The sequence below is a fragment of the Crocodylus siamensis genome, chromosome 3 (assembly GCF_052110815.1).
Source record: "Crocodylus siamensis isolate JL-2025a chromosome 3, ASM5211081v1, whole genome shotgun sequence".
NCBI lineage: Eukaryota > Metazoa > Chordata > Crocodylia > Crocodylidae > Crocodylus > Crocodylus siamensis.
Genome location: NC_143397.1, coordinates 224513426 through 224532030, shown reverse-complemented (window position 1 = coordinate 224532030; position 18605 = coordinate 224513426). Strand labels below are relative to the sequence as shown.

The window sequence follows — 18605 nt, the reverse complement described above, 5'->3', positions numbered from 1 at the left end:
TAGGACAGTTGGTGACAGATAGGAGGGACAAAAGCAGAGCTCTTCAAGAACAGAGGCAAACTCATTGAACATGGATCTAGACAAGACTCCCAAATGCATTACTGACAGAAGCAGGGGGAACACCAGCCTACCAATTGTCAGCGCCGAACCTAACAGACACTGGGAGGGGCTGGATGTGTTTAAGTCAGTAGGACTGGATGAGCTCCAACCAAGGGTGCTGAAAGAATTAGCCAAATGTCACAGTAAAGCCACTGGCATGACTGTTTGAGCACTCATGGTGCTCAGGTGAGGTCCCAGAGGACTGGAAAAGGGCCAATGTGGTTCCTATTTTCAAGAAGGGAGAAAGGAGGACCCAGGTAACTACACACCTGTTAGTCTCATAGATTTCATAGACATTCGGGCTGGAAGGGACCCTGGAAGATCGAGTCTAGCCCCCTGCCCCAGGGCCAGGAAGTCAGTAGGAATCATAGGATCCCAGCAAGATAAGCATCCAAATGTGTCTTGAAGGCATTCAAAGTGGGTGCTTAAACTGCCTCTGGCAGCAATCTATTCCAAACCTTGGGGGCTCAGACAGTAAAGGTCTTCCTCATGTCCAGCCTGAAAAAAAAAAAATCGGTCGTGATGGAGTTTGTGACCGCTTGATCTTTGTCATCCTTTAGGGCGCTCTGGTGAACAGACGTTCCTCCAGATCCTGATGAGCACCCTGATAAACTTATAGGTGGCCACCAGATCATCCCTGAGCCTGTACTTTTCCAGGCTAAAGAGCCCCATGGCTCTCAGCCTCTCATTATAAGGTCTGTTTTCCTGACCTCTGATCATGTGCATGGCTCCCCTCTGCACCCTTTCAGGCTTCTCCACATCCTTTTTGAATTGTGGAGCCCAAAGCTGGACACAGTACTCCAGCTGCAGGCTCAAAGTCGAGTACAACGGGGGAATGACATCCCGGGATTTGGTTGAGAAGCATCTATGGATGCAAGCCAGCATTTTACTCACTTTACTAGCTGCAGCATCACACTGAAGGCTCATGTTCACCTTGTGGTCAATCATGACCCCCAAGTCCCTTTTATCTGTAGTGCTAACCAGTGTAGCACTACCAAGTCTATAAGCATGGTGCGGATTTTTCCTCCCAAGGTGGAGAACCTTGCATTTTTCGGTGTTGAACACTATCAGCTTCTCATCTGCTCATTTAATGAGCCTCTCAAGGCCTGCCAGGATTATGCTCCTGTCCTCAGGTGTGGACGCTTTACCCCAGAGTTTGGTGTTGTTGGCAAACTTGGCCAGTCCGCTTCTGACACCAATGTCCACATCACTGAAGAAGATAGGCCCTAGGACAGAGCCTTGAGGGACCCCACTGGTCACAGTGCACGAAGATGATCAGCTCCCATCGACCACCACCCTCTGGGTCCTACCGCAGAGCCAAATTCCCCAGCCAGCAGATAGCGGTGAGGTTGTGGCCGCAGTTAGCCAGTTTAGCCAAGAGGTGATCCTGGGGATACCAAAAACAACAAAACACCCCTAAGCTTTTTTAAAGTCAAGATATACATCAATCTCTCCCCGCTTGTCCAGGTGATAGGTCACCTAATCATAAAGGGAAATGAGATTGGTCAAGCAAGCCCTACCCAAAACAAACCCATGCTGGCAATATCCTGACAGATAGCCTTCAGGAAGTCTGTTAAGGATGGCCTCTTTGATAATCTTTTCCAAGACCTTCCCCAGGATAGAAGTCAAGCTGGTGGGCCTGTAGTTTGCCAGATCTACTTTCCACCCTTTCTTGAAAATAGACAGATATTAGCCCTCTTCCAATCATCCAGCACTTCACCAGAGCGCCAAGAACTCTCAAAGATCCATGCCAGGGGCTGAGCATATGATGCTCGCCAGCTCCCTGAGTACTCCTGGGTGTAACCCATCAGGGCTGGCTAACTTGAAGATATTCAGCCTGTCAAGGTGTTCCTTCACAGGTCAGCTTCAATGGAGGGCAAAGAATCTCCCTCACCTGGACCTCCCTGACCCACAGCGGGCAGGGATGTCCCATGGGACTGGTGAAAAACTGATGCAAAGTACCCATTTAGCGAGTTCACTTTTTCCTAGACATTGGCTGTCAGTTGCCCCATCTGGTTTAGCAGGGGTCCAGTGTTGCCCTTGCTTTTCCTCTGGCTCCCCACATCTAAAAAAAGGACATTTTATTGTCCATGATATTTGTAGCTAGCTAGAGTTCCATCACAGCCTTGGCTTTCCTGGTTTGCTCTCTGCAGTTCCGGACCAGAGCAGAGTATTCCTCCTTGGTGGTGGTTCTAGTGCTCCATCCTTTGTAGGTCTTCCTTTTATGACACAGGAGGTCCTCCAGGTCCCTGAAGAGCCAAGGGGGCTGCTGTGCCCTTTTGCTGCCTTTTCTCTGAGATGGGATAGACTTTGTTTGCACATCCAGGATTGCTCCCTGGAGAAGCAACCACTCATCCTGAACTCCCCTCCATCAGGTTGTGGCCTTTTAGGGCCTCTCTGACAAGCCTCCTTAGCTTGTCAAAGTCAGCTTTCCTGAAGTCAAGGACTTCTGTATTACTGATCAACTTTCCAGCTTTGTGGCAGATGGTGAAGGTGATCAGCTCATGGTCACTGTCACCCAGCTACCCATCTATCATTATGTCACTGATTAGGTTGTCCCCAGTCACCAGCACGAGGTCAAGCAGCACTTTACCTCTTGTCAGCCCAGAGACTTCTTGCATCAGATGGAGGTCATCCACACGAGAGAAAGCTTTACAACCACTTGGATTTGGCTGAGCACTCCTCCCACAAGATGTCAGGGTAGTTAAAGTCTCCCATAACAACCATACACTGGAAGCATGCAGCTTCAGCCAATTCCCTGGTGAATTCCTGGTCCAGGTCTTGGCCCTGGGTAAGGGGTCTGTAGTAGACCTCCACCATAGTATCCCCTGTGCTGTGTTCCCCACGGAATTTAATCCGGAGGGTCTCAAGTCGTCCACCATGGGTACCAACGTTGGCTCGAAGGGACACGTAGCTTTCCTTGACAGAGAGCTATGCCCCCGCCCCTATTGTCCACTCTATACCTCCTGGTACAGGGTATAGCCATCTATACCTGTGGTCCAGTCATGGGTGGAGTCCCACCAGGTTTCTGCTATCCCAATGACATCATAGTTATATGCATTTAGCAAGAGAACAAGTTCCTCCTGTTTATTCCTCAAGCTCCTGGCATTTGTGTATAGACACGCAAGTGTCCCCTTGGGGGCCCTTGCCCTGTTGGCTTTGCAAGGGTTGCTCAGTGGGCCAGCAGTGGCAGTAGTCCCCCCACCAGCAGGCTTAGTTTAAAGACCGGTGGAGCAGGTCAGCCAGTCTGGCTGAGAAGAGCCTCCTCCCCAGGGGAGAGAGGTGGAGACTATCCCTTCCCAGCAGCTCGCTGCCTCTCTCGTCAAAGCATGGGCTGTGGTCATGGAAGCCAAAGCCTTCCCGATGACACCAGCACCACAGTTTTTGGTTAACTACCTGGATCCTCCTCTCCCTCCTCAGCCCATAGCCCAAGACTGGGAGGATTGAAGAAAACACCACCTGTGCCCCCTGACCTTTTAGCCCTGCTCCCAAATTCCTGTAGCACCTCATGACCCGGCTGAAAGTGCTCCAAGCCGCATCATTGGTGCCCACATGGATGAGGAGCATGGGATAGTGGTCAGTGGGTTGGAGGGGCTTAGGGATCTTCTCCACAAGGTCTCTGATGCAGGTTCCCAGGAATAAGCAAACTTCCCAAGCTAAGGGGTTGGGGCAGCAGATTCCCCCTCTCAGTCCCTCCCCCCCCCCCAAGATGGAATCTCCCATGACGAACACTTTGCATTTAGTCTTAGGGAGAGCGAGGGCAGTAGCTGCAGTGTGGTCTGTGTTGTCTGTGGGAGCTGGCAACTCAGCAGGCTCTGCTGGGGCTGCAAAAGGTTTGTACCTGTTGTGAAGCTCCAGCGGGGCAGGGGCCTTGGGGCCCTTCGCCATCTTGGTCCAAGCCCTGAGATGGACAGTAAGGGAGGTCTCACCTCTATCCCTGGGAAAAAACTCTTGAAAAAATTATCAAGGATCACATTTGTAGCAGTCCAGTGGGTAACGTAATGCTGAAGGGCAACCAGCACAGGTTCAGAGCAGGTAGATCCTGCCCAACTAACCTTGTTCCTTTCTATGACCAGGTCACTAAATGCTTAGAGACACAGGAGGAGTCGAGGTAGATGTTGTCATCTACTTGGACTTTAAGAAGGCCTTTGACATAGTATCCCATCCTGTTCTCATAAACAAACTGAATGGCTGTGCCATAGACAATTACAGTCACACAAGGGGTCATGCCCAGTGAGTGGTGGTGGACAGATTGGTATTGACCTGGAAAGGTATGGGCACTGGGGTCCCCCAAGGCTCGGTCCTTGGGCCGGTACTGTTCAATACCTTCATCAGCACCCTGGATGAGGGTGTGGAAAGCACTCTGTCCAAATTAGCAGATGACACCAAACTATGGGGCAAAGTAAACACACTGATGGGAAGAAATTGAACCCAGGCAGACCTGGACATATTACAGAAGTGGCCAGAGAACAAAAGGATGCAGTTCAACAAGGACAAGTGCAAGGTCCTGCATCTAGGAAAAGGGAATCACCACCACACTTACAGGCTAGGGGATGACTCTCAGCAGCACAGTGGTGCAAAAGAGATCTTGGAGTCACTGTTGACTCCAAAATGAACATGAGTCAATGTAATGAAGTAATTAGCAGAGCTAACTGCACTTTGTCATGCATTAGTAGGAACATCACAAACAGATCCAGGGAGATGATGTTTCCCCTCTATGCAGCACTGATCAGGCCAATTCTGGGCGCCATAATTCAAGAGGGATGTGAACAACCTTGAGAGGGTCCAGAGGAGGGCCACTCGTATGGTTAGAGGCCTACAGGGAAGGCCCTATGGAGGAAAGGCTGAGGAATCTGGACCTTTTCAGCCACTGCAAAAGAAGGCTGGGGGAGATCTTGCGGCAGTATACAAACTCACCCGGGGGGCACCAGGAAATATGAAATGCTCTGTTCTCCAGAGCACACCTTGGAATAACCAAGAACAATGGCCACAAGCTGATAGAGAGTAGATTTACATTGGACATCATAAAGAACTTCTTCATGGGTAGGGTTGCTAGAATCTGGAATGGGCTTCCAAGGGATGTGGTGCTCTCCCCTACCATGGGGGTCTTCTAGAAGAGACTGGACAAGCACCTGGCTGGGGTCATGTGACCCCAGCACTCTTTCCTGCCTAGATAAGGGGTCAGACTCAATGATCTGTTGAGATCACTTCTGACCCTAGCATCTATGAATCATCCATGACAGTCAGGTAGATTGTGAACAGGGTGGGGGTGATCCGCATCCGGACTGGGGTCAAATAGTGTTGCGTGAAGGCATTGGTTTCAGATCTTCCACTCAGGAGGGTGATGGTCATATTGTCATGGAGTCTCAGCATGTTGACAAACTTCAGCAGGCAGCCAAGGCATTGGAGGATGGTCCACAGAGCTTCACAACTGAAGGAATCAAACGTCTTAGTCAGGTCAATAAAAGCAAGGAACAGTTCTTCATTTTGCTCCCAACATTTTTCTTGCATCTGCCTGGCAATAAAAACCATGTCCACAGAGCCCCGGGCTGGTCAGAAGCCACACTAGGTTTCCAGAAGTATCTCCTCAGCAACAGAACTAAGGTGGTTCAGGAGGATCCGGGCCAGGACCTTACCCGCAATGGACAGGAGGCAAATCCCCCTGTAGTTCCCACAGTCAGATTTGTTCCCCTTCCTGTAAATGGTCATGTTCTTGAGATCCCCGGGAATGTTCTCTTCATCACAAAGGCAGAGGATAAGCTGGCGGAGTTGCAATGTGAGCCAGAAGCCATCAGCTTGGTAGACCTCTGTGGGTATACCACCTGGCCCGCAGGCTTTGTTGGTTTTCATCTGTTGGATGGCCTGCTTCAGCTCTTCGATGGTTGGTGGATCATCAAGGGAATCCACAACAGGGTGTTGCAGGATGGCTTGGAGAGTCTCCTCCGATACTGTGGACTTCCGGTTAAGGAGGAGTTTGAAATGCTCCTTCCAATGCAGATGGATGGCATTATCTTCCTCGAGGAGCCAGGACTTGTCCTGTGATCAGAGGGGGTTTTGTCCAATGGAGCAGGGTCAGTAGGCTGTTTTGGTAGCCTGGAAGAAGTTACACATCATGCTGGTCAGTGTAGCCCAGAATCATGCACATCTTTTCTACCCACCAGTTGTTCTTCATGTCATAGACACCACTGGACCTCAGCCTTCAGTTGGTGGTACACTGCCATCTTTCACCAAGTTTGTGGATGGCTTTGCCAAGTGAAGGTCACATACTGCCGCTTGAGGAGATCCCAAATCCGAGCGTTATTGGCACCAAACCAGTCCTGGTTCCATTGCGATACAAACCCAACAGTCTGGGTGCAGGAGTCTTGGACAGCAGACTGAATTGCTCCCAGTGTACCTGGATAGAGAGATAGCAGCAGCAGCAGGGACTTGCTCCAGCGCACTATACAACTAAGCCTGGAACTCCTCCCACTGTCCAGGGGACGGAGGCAAGGACGTTGTTGAGATCAGAGTAGAACCTTTCCTCAACTTCCTCATCAGAATCCAGTCAGAGCATATGCACCAATGACAGTGGCGTGTTAGTTTCAGCTGAGGTGCAGGTGAAAGGTCATCAGCCTTTCATTGAAACCTGAAGGGAGTTCAGGAACACAATGATCTTGTTCCTGACAGCGAAACCAAATCCATGGATACAGGGGTCGCATTCTGGTTTCCCTTTCCAGAAGGTGTAACCTCCGTTGACCTCCCTCAGTTGTCCCTCCCCAGTGAGCCAGGTTTTGCCAAGAGAAGCAATGAGAGAAGGAGAACAGGGGAGGAGAAAGCAATAAGCAGCAAAGCATTTCCTCACACAAATAGCTGATGAGCTTGTACAAGTGTCAAAACTACTGGACACAGACACCCATCTTGTTGCCCTAGGCCAGACTTACCTGCTACAAGTGCCAGGGGTGTACATGCATGCACACACATGGTCAGCCCCCACAAATAATTTATAGATATCATAGATCTTTAGGGTCAGGTCAGATCTACTTTAGTAGATCGAGTCTGACCCTCTGTCCTGGGCAGGAAAGAGTGCTGGGTTAAGATTACCCCAGCTAGGTGCTTGTCTAAATCTCCTTTTAAAGACCCCCAAGGTAAGGGAAAGCACCATCTCCCTTGGAAGCCCATTCCAAATTTTGGCAATCCTCATCATAAATAAATTTTTCCTAATGTCTAATCTAAATTTGCTCTCCATCAGTTTATGACCATTGTTCCTAGTAACCCCCCGGGCACCCTAGTAAACATTCCTTTCCGCCCCCTCCCCTGATGAATTTGTAGATGGCCACAAGATCCCCTCTTAATATAAAAGGGGTACATGAGGTGAAACTCTGAGATAGAAGGGGTACACTTGTTAAAAAGGTTGAAACCCCTACCCTTGGCAGGAGGAGGATGAGAGGGAAAAGCACAGGTGCTTCAATCTTTGTGTTTTTAGGCAAGAGCTGATGAGGTGCAAAGAGCATCTGCAACCTGAAGCATATAGAGCCCTTCCAAAAGCCCAAGCTCTCACACATGCTGCATGCACTCTTACATGCTATATGCACTGGGACACTCAAACAACCACGCATTTTTAATAGTCGACAGATAATAAATAAAAGTCCAACTTTCACAGGCTGTTAAGAGATAGCATGTGTGGACAGGGGCTCAAGCTTTAGCTGCATGAAATTTACTTAACTGTTTTATGCTTATAAGTTGCATTTTTTGATAACTCTTCATTCTGTGTTATACGGGTCCTATTTCAGTACTTTCTAGTATGGACCAGAATTATCCAACTAGAACAGTGGTATTCAACTTTCTAGACCAGCGGGCCAAATGAATGCTTCAGGGCCAGTCTGAGAGCCCAATGCTGTCATAGTGTTGGTCTGCAGGCATGATCAAGCATGCTAACTCACCCTCCATGCCAGATCTAGCTGCAAGCCAGCATGATCCAGCCCATAAGGCTCCCTATGGTTGCAGACAGAGCCAGACTTAAAGGTGGGCAATATAAGCAGCTACTCAGGGTGCCATGGTCACTGGGACACCACATGCATGCATGTGTGGCAACACATTCACAGCAATGCTCTCCCTCTTCCCCAGCCAATCCCTACTCCAGGCAGGGGGAACATGCCCATCCCTGCCTCTGGCAGCTGTTCATGAGAAGCAGGGCCAGGCAGTACAGGCAATAGCAGGGATGCCTGTCCACCTGCCTGCCTGGAGCACCATGCTGTTCTTCCTCTCCACCAGACTGGCCCCTTAAAAGGGGGAAGTGGAGGGTGGGAAGTGCCCACACACCAAAATGCAAATTTGCCCAGGATGCCATTTTCCTTAAGGCCAGCTCTGGGTGCAGAAATTTGACAGCATGGGAGCAGCAATTAATGCTGAGTTTCCCCACTACCAGATTTCCAGACTCGAAGGGAAGAGAACCCAGGGGTTAGATAACATGACCCCATAAGCTGGACCCTGCCCTTGGGTAAAGGTTAACATTCTAGTTCAGTGGTATTTAAGTTTCACTAATTCTTTTGGAACCTTATATGCAAAATGGTTTTAATTATTTTAGTCAAGTTTTTACAGGTATTAGCTTGAGTTTAGAGATTTCTTTGAACAAACTGAATGAGACCACAAGGCCAGTTAAGATTCTCAAGTAGTTCAACTCTTATCTAGACTTCCACACATTCCTATTATACATACATACTAAAAACAAAAAAAACAAAAAAAACAAAAAAAACCCACACACAACCCAAAAACCAAACCCATTACGCTAGTTAAAGATCAAACCATTAAGCATTCTTATGCAGGAGTGGCTTGGGGAAGAGAGAGACACTTTACACTTCACAAGAAAAAATTTAGTCTACCACCACAAACAGTGCCCATGTGGTCATTCAAGAGATTTATCCAGCACTTGAGTTCTCACTCTACTATGTTTGTTGGGAGCACAACTCTGCCAAGCAGATGTTACAAGGCAAGTGGTTAATAACCTTGCAAAACACAGTATGGAAAAATTACTGTAAGATTAGAACAGTTAATGAATACATTCACCAAGGAAAATGCTGCTGCTTAGTCCAAATAATTTGATAAGTATACAAGATATCATCTATATAAAGAGTTCATTTTTAATACTTCTAAACCACTTAAAATGCTTCTTTTCCCCCCCTCCACCACCCAACTCACCAAGAGCTACAATTTTATTTATGCTTTTTGGAGGAAGAATTGGATAACAGACATGTAATGTAATGTAGTTTGGGCAAATGCCCTACCCAAAGGGTAGGCAACCCTCCCCACACCCAGCATGTGCGCCAGAACATGATACACAAAGGCATTTTGCTTGACAGGCATGTCTCAGGGAGGGGGACTGGGGCTGCACTGCCATAACAAGGATTGGGACCCTCACATTTCCCCTGCCATCCACCCCTGGCATGCCAGCATCTTACAAGTCAAGGTTGCAGGTGTTTTGGCACTCTGTCCAAAAATGTTACCAACCCCTATCCTAGCCATTACTGTCAGACTCCCTCTTTTGTTATTTCTTCTGGTCCCATGAATATGCTCTTCCTACCTGCAGGGGCACAGCTTTAGTAGGAGATAACAAATGCCCCAACAAAGCTTAGTTGCTAGTCTCATGGTTAGGAAGACTAATGCCTGGGAGATGTGGGTTTGAACTTCTTGTGACCAGGAAACCAGGCCATTTATTGCCTAAACAAGTCCTTTACCAAGGGACTGATGCATTACTGAGGATTTTTTTTTTTTTAATTTAAGAATCTCTCTCAGAAGGAAATGTGGGTTTTTGGTTGTTTTTTTTTAAATCACTGTGGAGACAGAAGTCAGGCAACTACTTGTCCTTGGAGAAAGCAAATTTCTGCCATCCAGCAGTCAAAATACAGTCTTTAAATTATCCTACATAGTCCTTGTAAGGATCATATGATTATATAATTTCCCTGTCAGTCTTTTATTCAGAATTCACATTTTCTCATTTCCCAACTAAAGTTTCATTTTTGTTATAGTCTTTAATTCAAGCTATACTAAAATATATAGTATGCCCTAGATCTTCGTTCCCGACCAGTGTGCTATTGTTTTGAAGCATTACACTTTAAAAAAAAAAAAAAAAAGATATATTATGCTACAATATGGTAAAAATATTTTATTTTAAACCAAGCTGGCCTGGCCAGGGCCCAATTCATCATGAACGAGGCCCTGGCTGGGCTGGGTCGTGGGACAATCGGAGCCCGGCGGCTCCTCCAAAGGCAGTGCGGTGATGAAAGGAGTGGAGGGGGAGGGCCCCCCCACACGCCCTCGATCTTTGCACAGAGCATAGGTGGGCTGCAGCTGGGCTCAGCCTTGGCTCCCCAAGTCCATGCCTCACTGACACAGCCCTCCCCCACCCACAGAAAACCGTGCTTACTCAAAGCTGTATACTGTGGTAGGCAAAATGGTATACAGAATATTAACCACAGAGAGTCAAAACCATGGTTGGCAAGGGAAACCTGTATAAAAAAGGGTTGACTGCCAGCCCACGGTATGCTGGTTACTTCTGGACTTCCAGTGCAGCAGCCAACCCTTCACAGCCCAGTACCAGGCTGCAGCCCAGAGGTTGGGAACTTCTACCCTATTCAATACCCTTCCTGGCATCCACCATTTATTGGTTTAGAGATGCCAGAGGAAACCTCCAACCAACAGCCATTAACAGATCTATCATTTTTTAACCTGGCTATGCTATGCTTCCACCCTTTCCTGAGGTAATGCATTCCACATAGCATGAAAACTACTCTCTCTTGCTAGTTTTATACCTACTAATTTTGCTGCCTAGTATGGCATTTGCTAAACAACATTTTCCTGTTGGCTTGATCTACATCCTTCATGATTTTATAGATCTTGATCATTTCCCTCCTCAGCCTTCTGCCTTCCAAACTGAAGAGTCCTAGCCTTTTTAAATCTCTGTTGATATGGCAACTGCATCAGGACCCGGATCATTTTGGCTGCCCTTCTCTGTAGCTTTTCTAGCAAGAAAGATTATGGCAAAAGCACTAACCACCTTAGGTGCAAATACCACCAAAACAGCAGCTCTGGCAGCTGCTTGTGTTAATATCATGGTCACCCACGCCCCTGCCACCAAATATCTGGCCCCAGAGGCTGAATTCAGAGATGAGCCTTCCCAGCCACAAGAAGAACCGCAGTCCAGGTGACCTGCCTCAACGGGCCAGATCCAGCTGTCAAGCTATTTTTTGGACACCCCTATGTGATCGCTTTTGTCCAGACCAAATTTTGAATGTATGCTGGTAACACAAGTTAAGTTTGATCATGCGCAGACAAGCAGATGAGGCCTGTGGAAAATTCTACAGCGTGCCCAACATGTGCCCCCTGGGTGACCTGTTGGCTTGTCAATCAAGCATGACCTATTTTTCCATGCGCATGCTCAGTCATATACGGAATCTAATCAGAGGCATGCTCAGTTTGGCCAAGAGCATGACTTCATAGAACTAGAAAATTCAGAGCAAGCAACCTGATTGGCCACTTGGTTGCTATAAAGGGCTTGTGAGCCCCCACCTTGGGGTTCTCTCTGTCAGTGCGTGGTATGGGCATGTGAGGGGAGACTGTGCTCGACCTGTAAGCAGAGGCTGCCTTGGTAGGGACTGTAAGACAGGGAGAGATCGATCCAGAGAGCAGAGGCTGCAGCTGCAGGGACTGCTCTTCTGGAGGGCTTCAGGCCCACCGGTCTCCTTCTCATTGTGAATTGGCTATTTGATTCTTCTTCGTTCTCATATTGATCTCCTGGCTACTGATTTTGGCACCGATCCTGACCACGATTATCAACCCGACTCACTTCGACTACGGCTTCGTTTCACCATACCCGGCACTGACTTCAGCATCGTTCTTCTTCGACCTCGGCAACGATCATCCGTTTGTCCACCTTGGACTGGCGTCACAGCGCGTTACAGTTCTCGTTGTTCGTTACCCCACCTACGAGCTGTTGACCAGCCCTGGGGCTATCGAGTGGGCAGCCGCACCTATTCTTTGGGGTAGAAAGCAAGGGCTCACTTGGGAACCCCATGGGCCAACAGTTTCCTCTGTTGTTCGTTCAATTCGATGCAACTGTAACCGAAGCAAGCGTCTCTGCCTACACGCCAAAGCACAAGTCAATAAATCTAATCTACTTTGAAACCGAACGAATCCACGTACCGCTCAGAACTCCTCGCCACTACTCCCGCCTGTTCGTATCCGATACCACCCTCGGCCCACTGTGACCTTTGGGGCCGCTGTTCCCAGACAGTTTTCACTTAAGGTTTTAAAAGCATCTGCAGAGGAGTCTGCAACCATAATCAGGGACTTTCCCACTCCCTAGTTTGGAGACACTGCATTCCTTTTCTACTTCCAATCCTTTCCATATGTTGTAGACATAGTTTAACTATTTAAGCTTAAAAACAGATGTCAATACTTTTATTTTCATAGGTGTCTTAGTATTGGCCAAATCTAAAATTTTACAAATGGAGAAGAAAGAAGAAATAAATCTCTCTCAAAGGAGAAATTATACGGACTTAACTTACACAAGAAAAAAACCCAAAAAAAACAAACTTTGAAACTTGAGGGGGGGGAGGGCCCATAGGTTGGTTCTACTGGCCTCTCCTTCAACAAGTCACCTTACTTTGGGCTAGAAAAATTAAAAATTGCTTGAATTTCTCCTGTAGCTTCAGTTTGATTAATTTAGCTCTCTACTATAAACACACACGTGTGACGTTATCACACAGTAACAGACCTAAACAAATGGAAAAATCTGCTATTGGATTATTTTTTCAGTCCTTCAGCACTACAAGATTGCTTTCCATGGGCTATTTTCCATTGTTTTATGTAGTCACTGGCAAAGGCCCCTCCATCATTCCTTTGTAAGACTTTTATATAGTTGGACAGATCTCACTGGAAGGAAGATTTCTGGGTACTCAGACTATGGCCATATATATACAAGGTACAAATTCACTCTCACAGCTAAAACAGATTATAAACATAAACAAGAACTATTATAAGAATAAATATGATGACAACAATTAGTGGAATAATTGCTGCAGAATAAATAGCTTCTATACACTAATATAGTGTGGATACATAGCAACTGAACCATCCCCAAGCATTACTGATTGGAAACTGGTTCACAATTATGTGAAGTACTGTGGCTCCAACAACAGAGGGTGGGAGTTAGCACCCAGCCCAGCACACGTCCCAGTGGGTGAGAGGGGGGCCAAAAGGGAGCACTTCCACCAATGCTTTGGGAGTCCAGGGGGTAGATAACCTAGAGGTGAGAGCATTTTTACTTTCCTGCTTTCCTTTTGCTCCTAAACATGAGTGCAATAAATGTAAGTAGTTGGCAAATGACTGAAGTCTTCAGTGTGCATGCCTGACTCAAGTGTCAGCCCCCACCAGGAAAAAGTGATTGAGGCCACACTTCCAGTTCCCAAGGGATGAGGAGGGGAGGAGGAATGGCTGTGGTCAACTAGGAAGTGAGGACACAGCTGGCTGTCAGGTAGGTTTTATTGACCAAGCAGTACAAGAGCACTACTACTTTGATAAAAAGTCCCAAAAAAGGACAGCAGAGTTCTTGGCTGTGTACCAGAGAACCAACCCATTGTGGCAGTGTGTGGGTGTGCGGAGAGGAAGAAGAGCAAAGCAGTGCGGAATGCTTGGAGGACTAACCAGACCTATATTACAGAATGCTTGCTGTCCACATAACAGTAAGCTTTATTTTCCAGGCACACTTTTGAACTGATCCAGGCAGATCTGAACTGGTTTAACATGCTTGCATATCTATCCACTTGCGTTTCCATGCCCAAAGAGGGTGCATACAAACAAGTTCCCACACGGCTGTAGAATAGGCTTTTCCCCTTACTATAGGTAAGCCTTAGAACTTCGTATTATTAATAATAGGGCTGTGCGAAGCTTTGGTCCCTGATTCAATTCAACAGAGACTTGGCCCAATTCAGCGGTCAAATCTCTGAATCAAAATAGAGAACCCTTTAATCTCTCCAAATTGAACTGGAACACTCTGAATCAATTCAGAGAGATTTCAGCAATTCACACATAGGCACAGCTTTAAAAGTTTTTTTTACATACCTCTAGGTAGCAGGCGGCTCATGAATGTTGCGATGCTGGGGCACATGGAGTGTCCTACAGAAACTGGGGGGTCCCCAGCACACTTGGCAGCAGACCCAGAAGTGGACCAGAAGCACTTCCAGTCCACTTGCGGGTCTGCCAGAGAGTGCGCTACAGGGCCACCACACATCCCCCCGGCTCAGCAACTGATGCCTCTTGGGTCCGGGGGGGGGGGGGGCACCCAGGGTCCCCCTGCAGCTGGCCACTGGGCCCCCCCACAGGCTCCTGTGGGACGCTCCATCCACCCCAGCATCCATGAGTCATACCTGGTACCTTGAGATAACTTTTAAGTGTTTTTTCTATACATGTCCATGTCGGAATCAGCATTGAATCTTCAGATTCAGCCAAACTGAATTGGGGACAGTGATCCAAATCAACTAATTGAATCGCTGTCCCCGATTTGGGCCAAATCCAGATTGAATAACGCCCATTTCACATACCCATAATTAACAGTAATCTGAAAAACTAGGTGTGCACCAATAAAGATTTTTTTGGCCGATACTGATGGCTGATTATTAACCAGCCATATCAGCAGATACTGCAGCTTGGAGAGCAGCATCCAGTCAGTAAGTCAAGGGGGAGGGGGGCATAGGGGAGGGAAGGGGGAGCAGATCAAGGCCCCCCACTGTGAGGGAGGTAGTGGGGCAGGAGCAGGCACTACCCAGCCAGGGCAAGGTGGGGAGCAGGATGGAGCCACAAGCAGCTTGTCCGGGAGCAAGTGGCACGGCAGCTCCCACTGTTGAGCGCATCTCCAGGGGTAGGCTTGTGGGGGGCACATGCCCCTGCCCCAGATTTGTGCATAGGGCAAGGGCAGGCTCCCGGACGCAGACTCAGGGCTGGGGGCTGCACAGGCCTCTTCCCAGGGGGGCAGTTGGGCCAAGGATAAGCTCACAGCAGGCAGCAGCTGCAGTACTGGGAGGGCTACAGCCACTCCAAAAATAGCACTACCAATACCACCACCCACCCCAAGTGCAGCCCCCCACCATGAAGAGGCCAGTGCAGCACTGCTCCCACTAACCCCTGCTCCTAGCCTAGGGGCAATTATTTTGGCTGGTGGGCCACTTAACAAGTTTTGGGGAGCTGTTGAGGGTTGCACACAAAATCTTTCAGACAATATTTTAACAAATTGTAAGTTTAAAAAAAAAAAAAATCGTATACTGAAACATCAAATATCTACAATTTTTATTTCAAAAATTAAATTTTTGTTCTCATTTTTTTCTTAATTAGTGTATATATTACATAACAGCTCAAAATACAGTCCTACTCTTGTATATTGTGCATGTGTGGGGGGGGGGGTAGGGGACAGGGGGACTGCCCTTGAGCTAGGTCCCAGGAGCCAGCCAAGGATGGGAGTAGAGATAGGGGCTCCTTGCATAGTCTGTGGTATGGTGCATATGCAGTCCACACCCCACCCCATCTAGCCACACAACGCCACTTAGACCAAACAGTCCTCTTGCATGCATTAGCAAACTTTGCCTCAACTCGCCTACAAACCTTTTTTATGTCCTTCTGACAAAGTATTTAGGAGAAATCACAGATTCACTGGAATCTGACAGGGCCACATGGTGAGCGGTTCTACTGTTGAACTTGCAACCTCTGGATTGTCAACTATATGCCTTGGCAGAAAAGTATTACCCAGGAAAGTATTAACATAATTTACTGGTTGTGAACCAAGTTACCACAGATCCCACCTTCCTCTCCAGCAGGAGTAAAGAAACCACTTCAAACATGCCACTATGGACAAGGTGGTAAAATTCATGTGAAGAATCTCTTTTAGCTATAACTTGTAATAGAGCAATCAAGGAACTTGCCCAAGGTCCCACAAGACATTAAAGGCCAAATCATAAGCTTCATAAGTTCCAGCCCACTACCTTCAGCACAAGGCCCTACCCACTCTTCAAAATTGCACCATGTAAAAATAAGTAAAGCCTTTTAAAAAAAAATATATATGAATATTGGGGCTTGAAGGAAATCCTACTGCCTACAAACCAGCGATAGTGACAAAGGATGTTTTCGGATAAGTGCAGGCACCTAGGATATTGTTTCCAGCAGATTTTGAGTTCTTATTTAAATATATTTGGGGGATGTTTTTGCATCTGCCTTCAATCTCCATCTTTCTGCATCAGCCTCTAGCTACAATGTTGAATGTGTCCATATTAGACCTGTATAAGGAGGGTTTCCTCCCTCCAACTGTTAAATCATTACTCAAAACAGGTTTGAAACTTGTTTTACAAGCCTCTTACCCAGAACGCTCACAGCAACTATCATAATTAACAGTACTTTTCAAGAAGAAAGCAAGCACCAGAAAGGACAAGCTGAGCATATTGAAAACATTTAGCAGTCCTTCTGTTGTGTGAACTTTCATGCAACCAAGAGGCAAATCTAATTTTTCCTGAAGAAAATAGTTTAGGCAGATAAAGAATAATGAATGGAAAGAAAGGCAAGATTGTGGGTCCCTGCACCTACAGGTACTGCACACAGACTAGTGTGGGAAGAGAGGAGAAAAAGCTAAAGGCAGACTTGGTCAATTTTTCCACCCCCTGACTTGTGGGCTGGTCAGAGTCTTACCTGACCCCATGACTTTGCCTATAAAGCCTTTAACAGCAAGAATGCTGCCCTGGCCATCTATGAGCAGCTCTGCAGCCTACAGAGAGCAATGGTGTTTATGCCAAAAGGAAAAGGTCACCAGTTGCTATTGAACACAAGAGTTAAATACAGCCTCTGAATCAGAACTTCCTAAATCTGAAATGCTGGAGGCTGCGAGAAGAACAGGAGTGGGGGGGGGGAAAAAAAAAAAATGCAGCCAGACTCAGTTCACTCTCCCTTTCGGTATCCACTCTCTGCCACTACATAACAGACCGCTGGTCTAGATGGACTTATGGCCTGACCTAGTATACCACAGCTCTTATGTTCTTAAGACTGAAACCCAAGACTCTGCCTTCCAGGGAAGTGCCTCATCAGTGGGCTCTCTCTTTTATTCCTTCTGGCCCCATGACTTTTATTCCTCCCTACAGTGCCCAGGCCTTCAACAAGAGGGATGAAGAGTACACCCAGCTAAACTATTCTATGTGAAAGTAACTACAGCCCTTTTCTAGGAACTGCATTTGAATCCCTTTCAGGATTCAGGGGTGGGCACTTATTTGAGCCCATGGGCCACATACGAAGTTTTGGGAAGCTTTCATACGCCGCATCAGCGCCTCTCACCACTGGCAACAGGTCACTAAACCTCCCTGTGTGGGACAGAGCAAGGCAGGGAGCTGGGGAGGGACAGAACTGCAGTGGACGTTGACACAGGTTCAGCCTCCAGCCCATCCTTCTGCTGGCTACATCCACAGCAGATGCCAGTACCCACCTGGGGCTGCCTCCAGTGCATGGGCAGGACCTGGCACACATGCCATGTCCCATAGGTGTAGGGCTGCTGGGAGGGAAGGGGAAGATGCAGAGTGGGGCATGCTCACCATGAACAGCAGTAGCCAGCAGTGGGAAAAAGCAGGACCTGTGGCAGATGCCCTGCAGCTCTTCCCTGCAAAGTTAATGCCTTGCTTGGCTCGGAGTCGAAGCCGACTCGAGGTTAACTGCAGCTTATCCCCGTTGAAGCAGCACGAGAAGCCTGTCCTGGCCTGCCGCCACGCGGGAGTACGGAGCCAGGGGGCAGGCGGGGCCTAACCACAGCCCCGGCCCCGCACCCCGCGCCGTACAGCCGGGCTGACCCGCGCTCACCTCCATGCGGACGGCGGCCGTGTCCTGGTCATAGTGGTCCAGGAGGTTGGGGAAGAACGTCATGTTGTACGGCATGGCCATACACCGCGGCGCCGTGACAGGCTCGCAGGTGAAGAGGCTATGGCCGTGCGCCAGCGCCCACATGCAGCCGCAGGCCAGCACCGCCGCCAGCGCGCCCATCCCGCCGCCGCCTCAGCGCCGCTGCCGCTGCCCCGCGCGCATGACACCGAGGCTCCTCGTCAGGGCTGGGCGGACCCTTTAAGGGCGTGGCCGTTATTCCTCACCTGCGTGACGCAGGAAGGGGGGGAGGGATCGTTCCGCCACCCATCCGCAGCACAGCTCCGCACCGGAAGTGGTGTCAGGGCGGGTGGGCGCGAGGGGGAGTGAAGAGAAAAGTCGCGAGGAATCTCGCGATAGTTGAAAGCAGGTGGGAGGGAGCGGGACTAGGGAGCGGCTGGGCTGGGGCGTGGAACCAGGGGCTAGGAGGTGGTCCGTGGTGCGGTGTCTGCGACAGACCCCGGCCTGCGTGGGCGGACGGCCGATTCGAATTAACGGTTTGCCTTGAAACAGCCTCGCTTCGTTTGAGCTCGTGGCCGTTTAAATTCGGCGTGCAAAGGGCTGAGCCTCGTGCTCGGAGCGGAGTGGGGGGCAGT

At 48.5% G+C, this 18605-nt stretch overlaps 1 protein-coding gene across 3 annotated transcripts in view; it reads right to left on the bottom strand.

Moving 5' to 3' along the window:
• Positions 1-18320, bottom strand: part of FZD6 (frizzled class receptor 6) — an 83298-nt gene extending 64978 nt beyond the window's left edge. For 2 of the 3 annotated variants that reach the window (XR_016441488.1, XM_090040472.1), the window contains exon 1: positions 17953-18223. Coding sequence is in view for 1 of the 3 variants with exons in the window: in XM_090040472.1 (XP_089896598.1) it covers positions 17953-18132 (180 nt within the window). In the remaining 2 variants the exon portion in view is untranslated. The other variant, XM_090040473.1, reaches the window with a different exon arrangement.
• Positions 18321-18605: the final 285 nt, after the last annotated feature.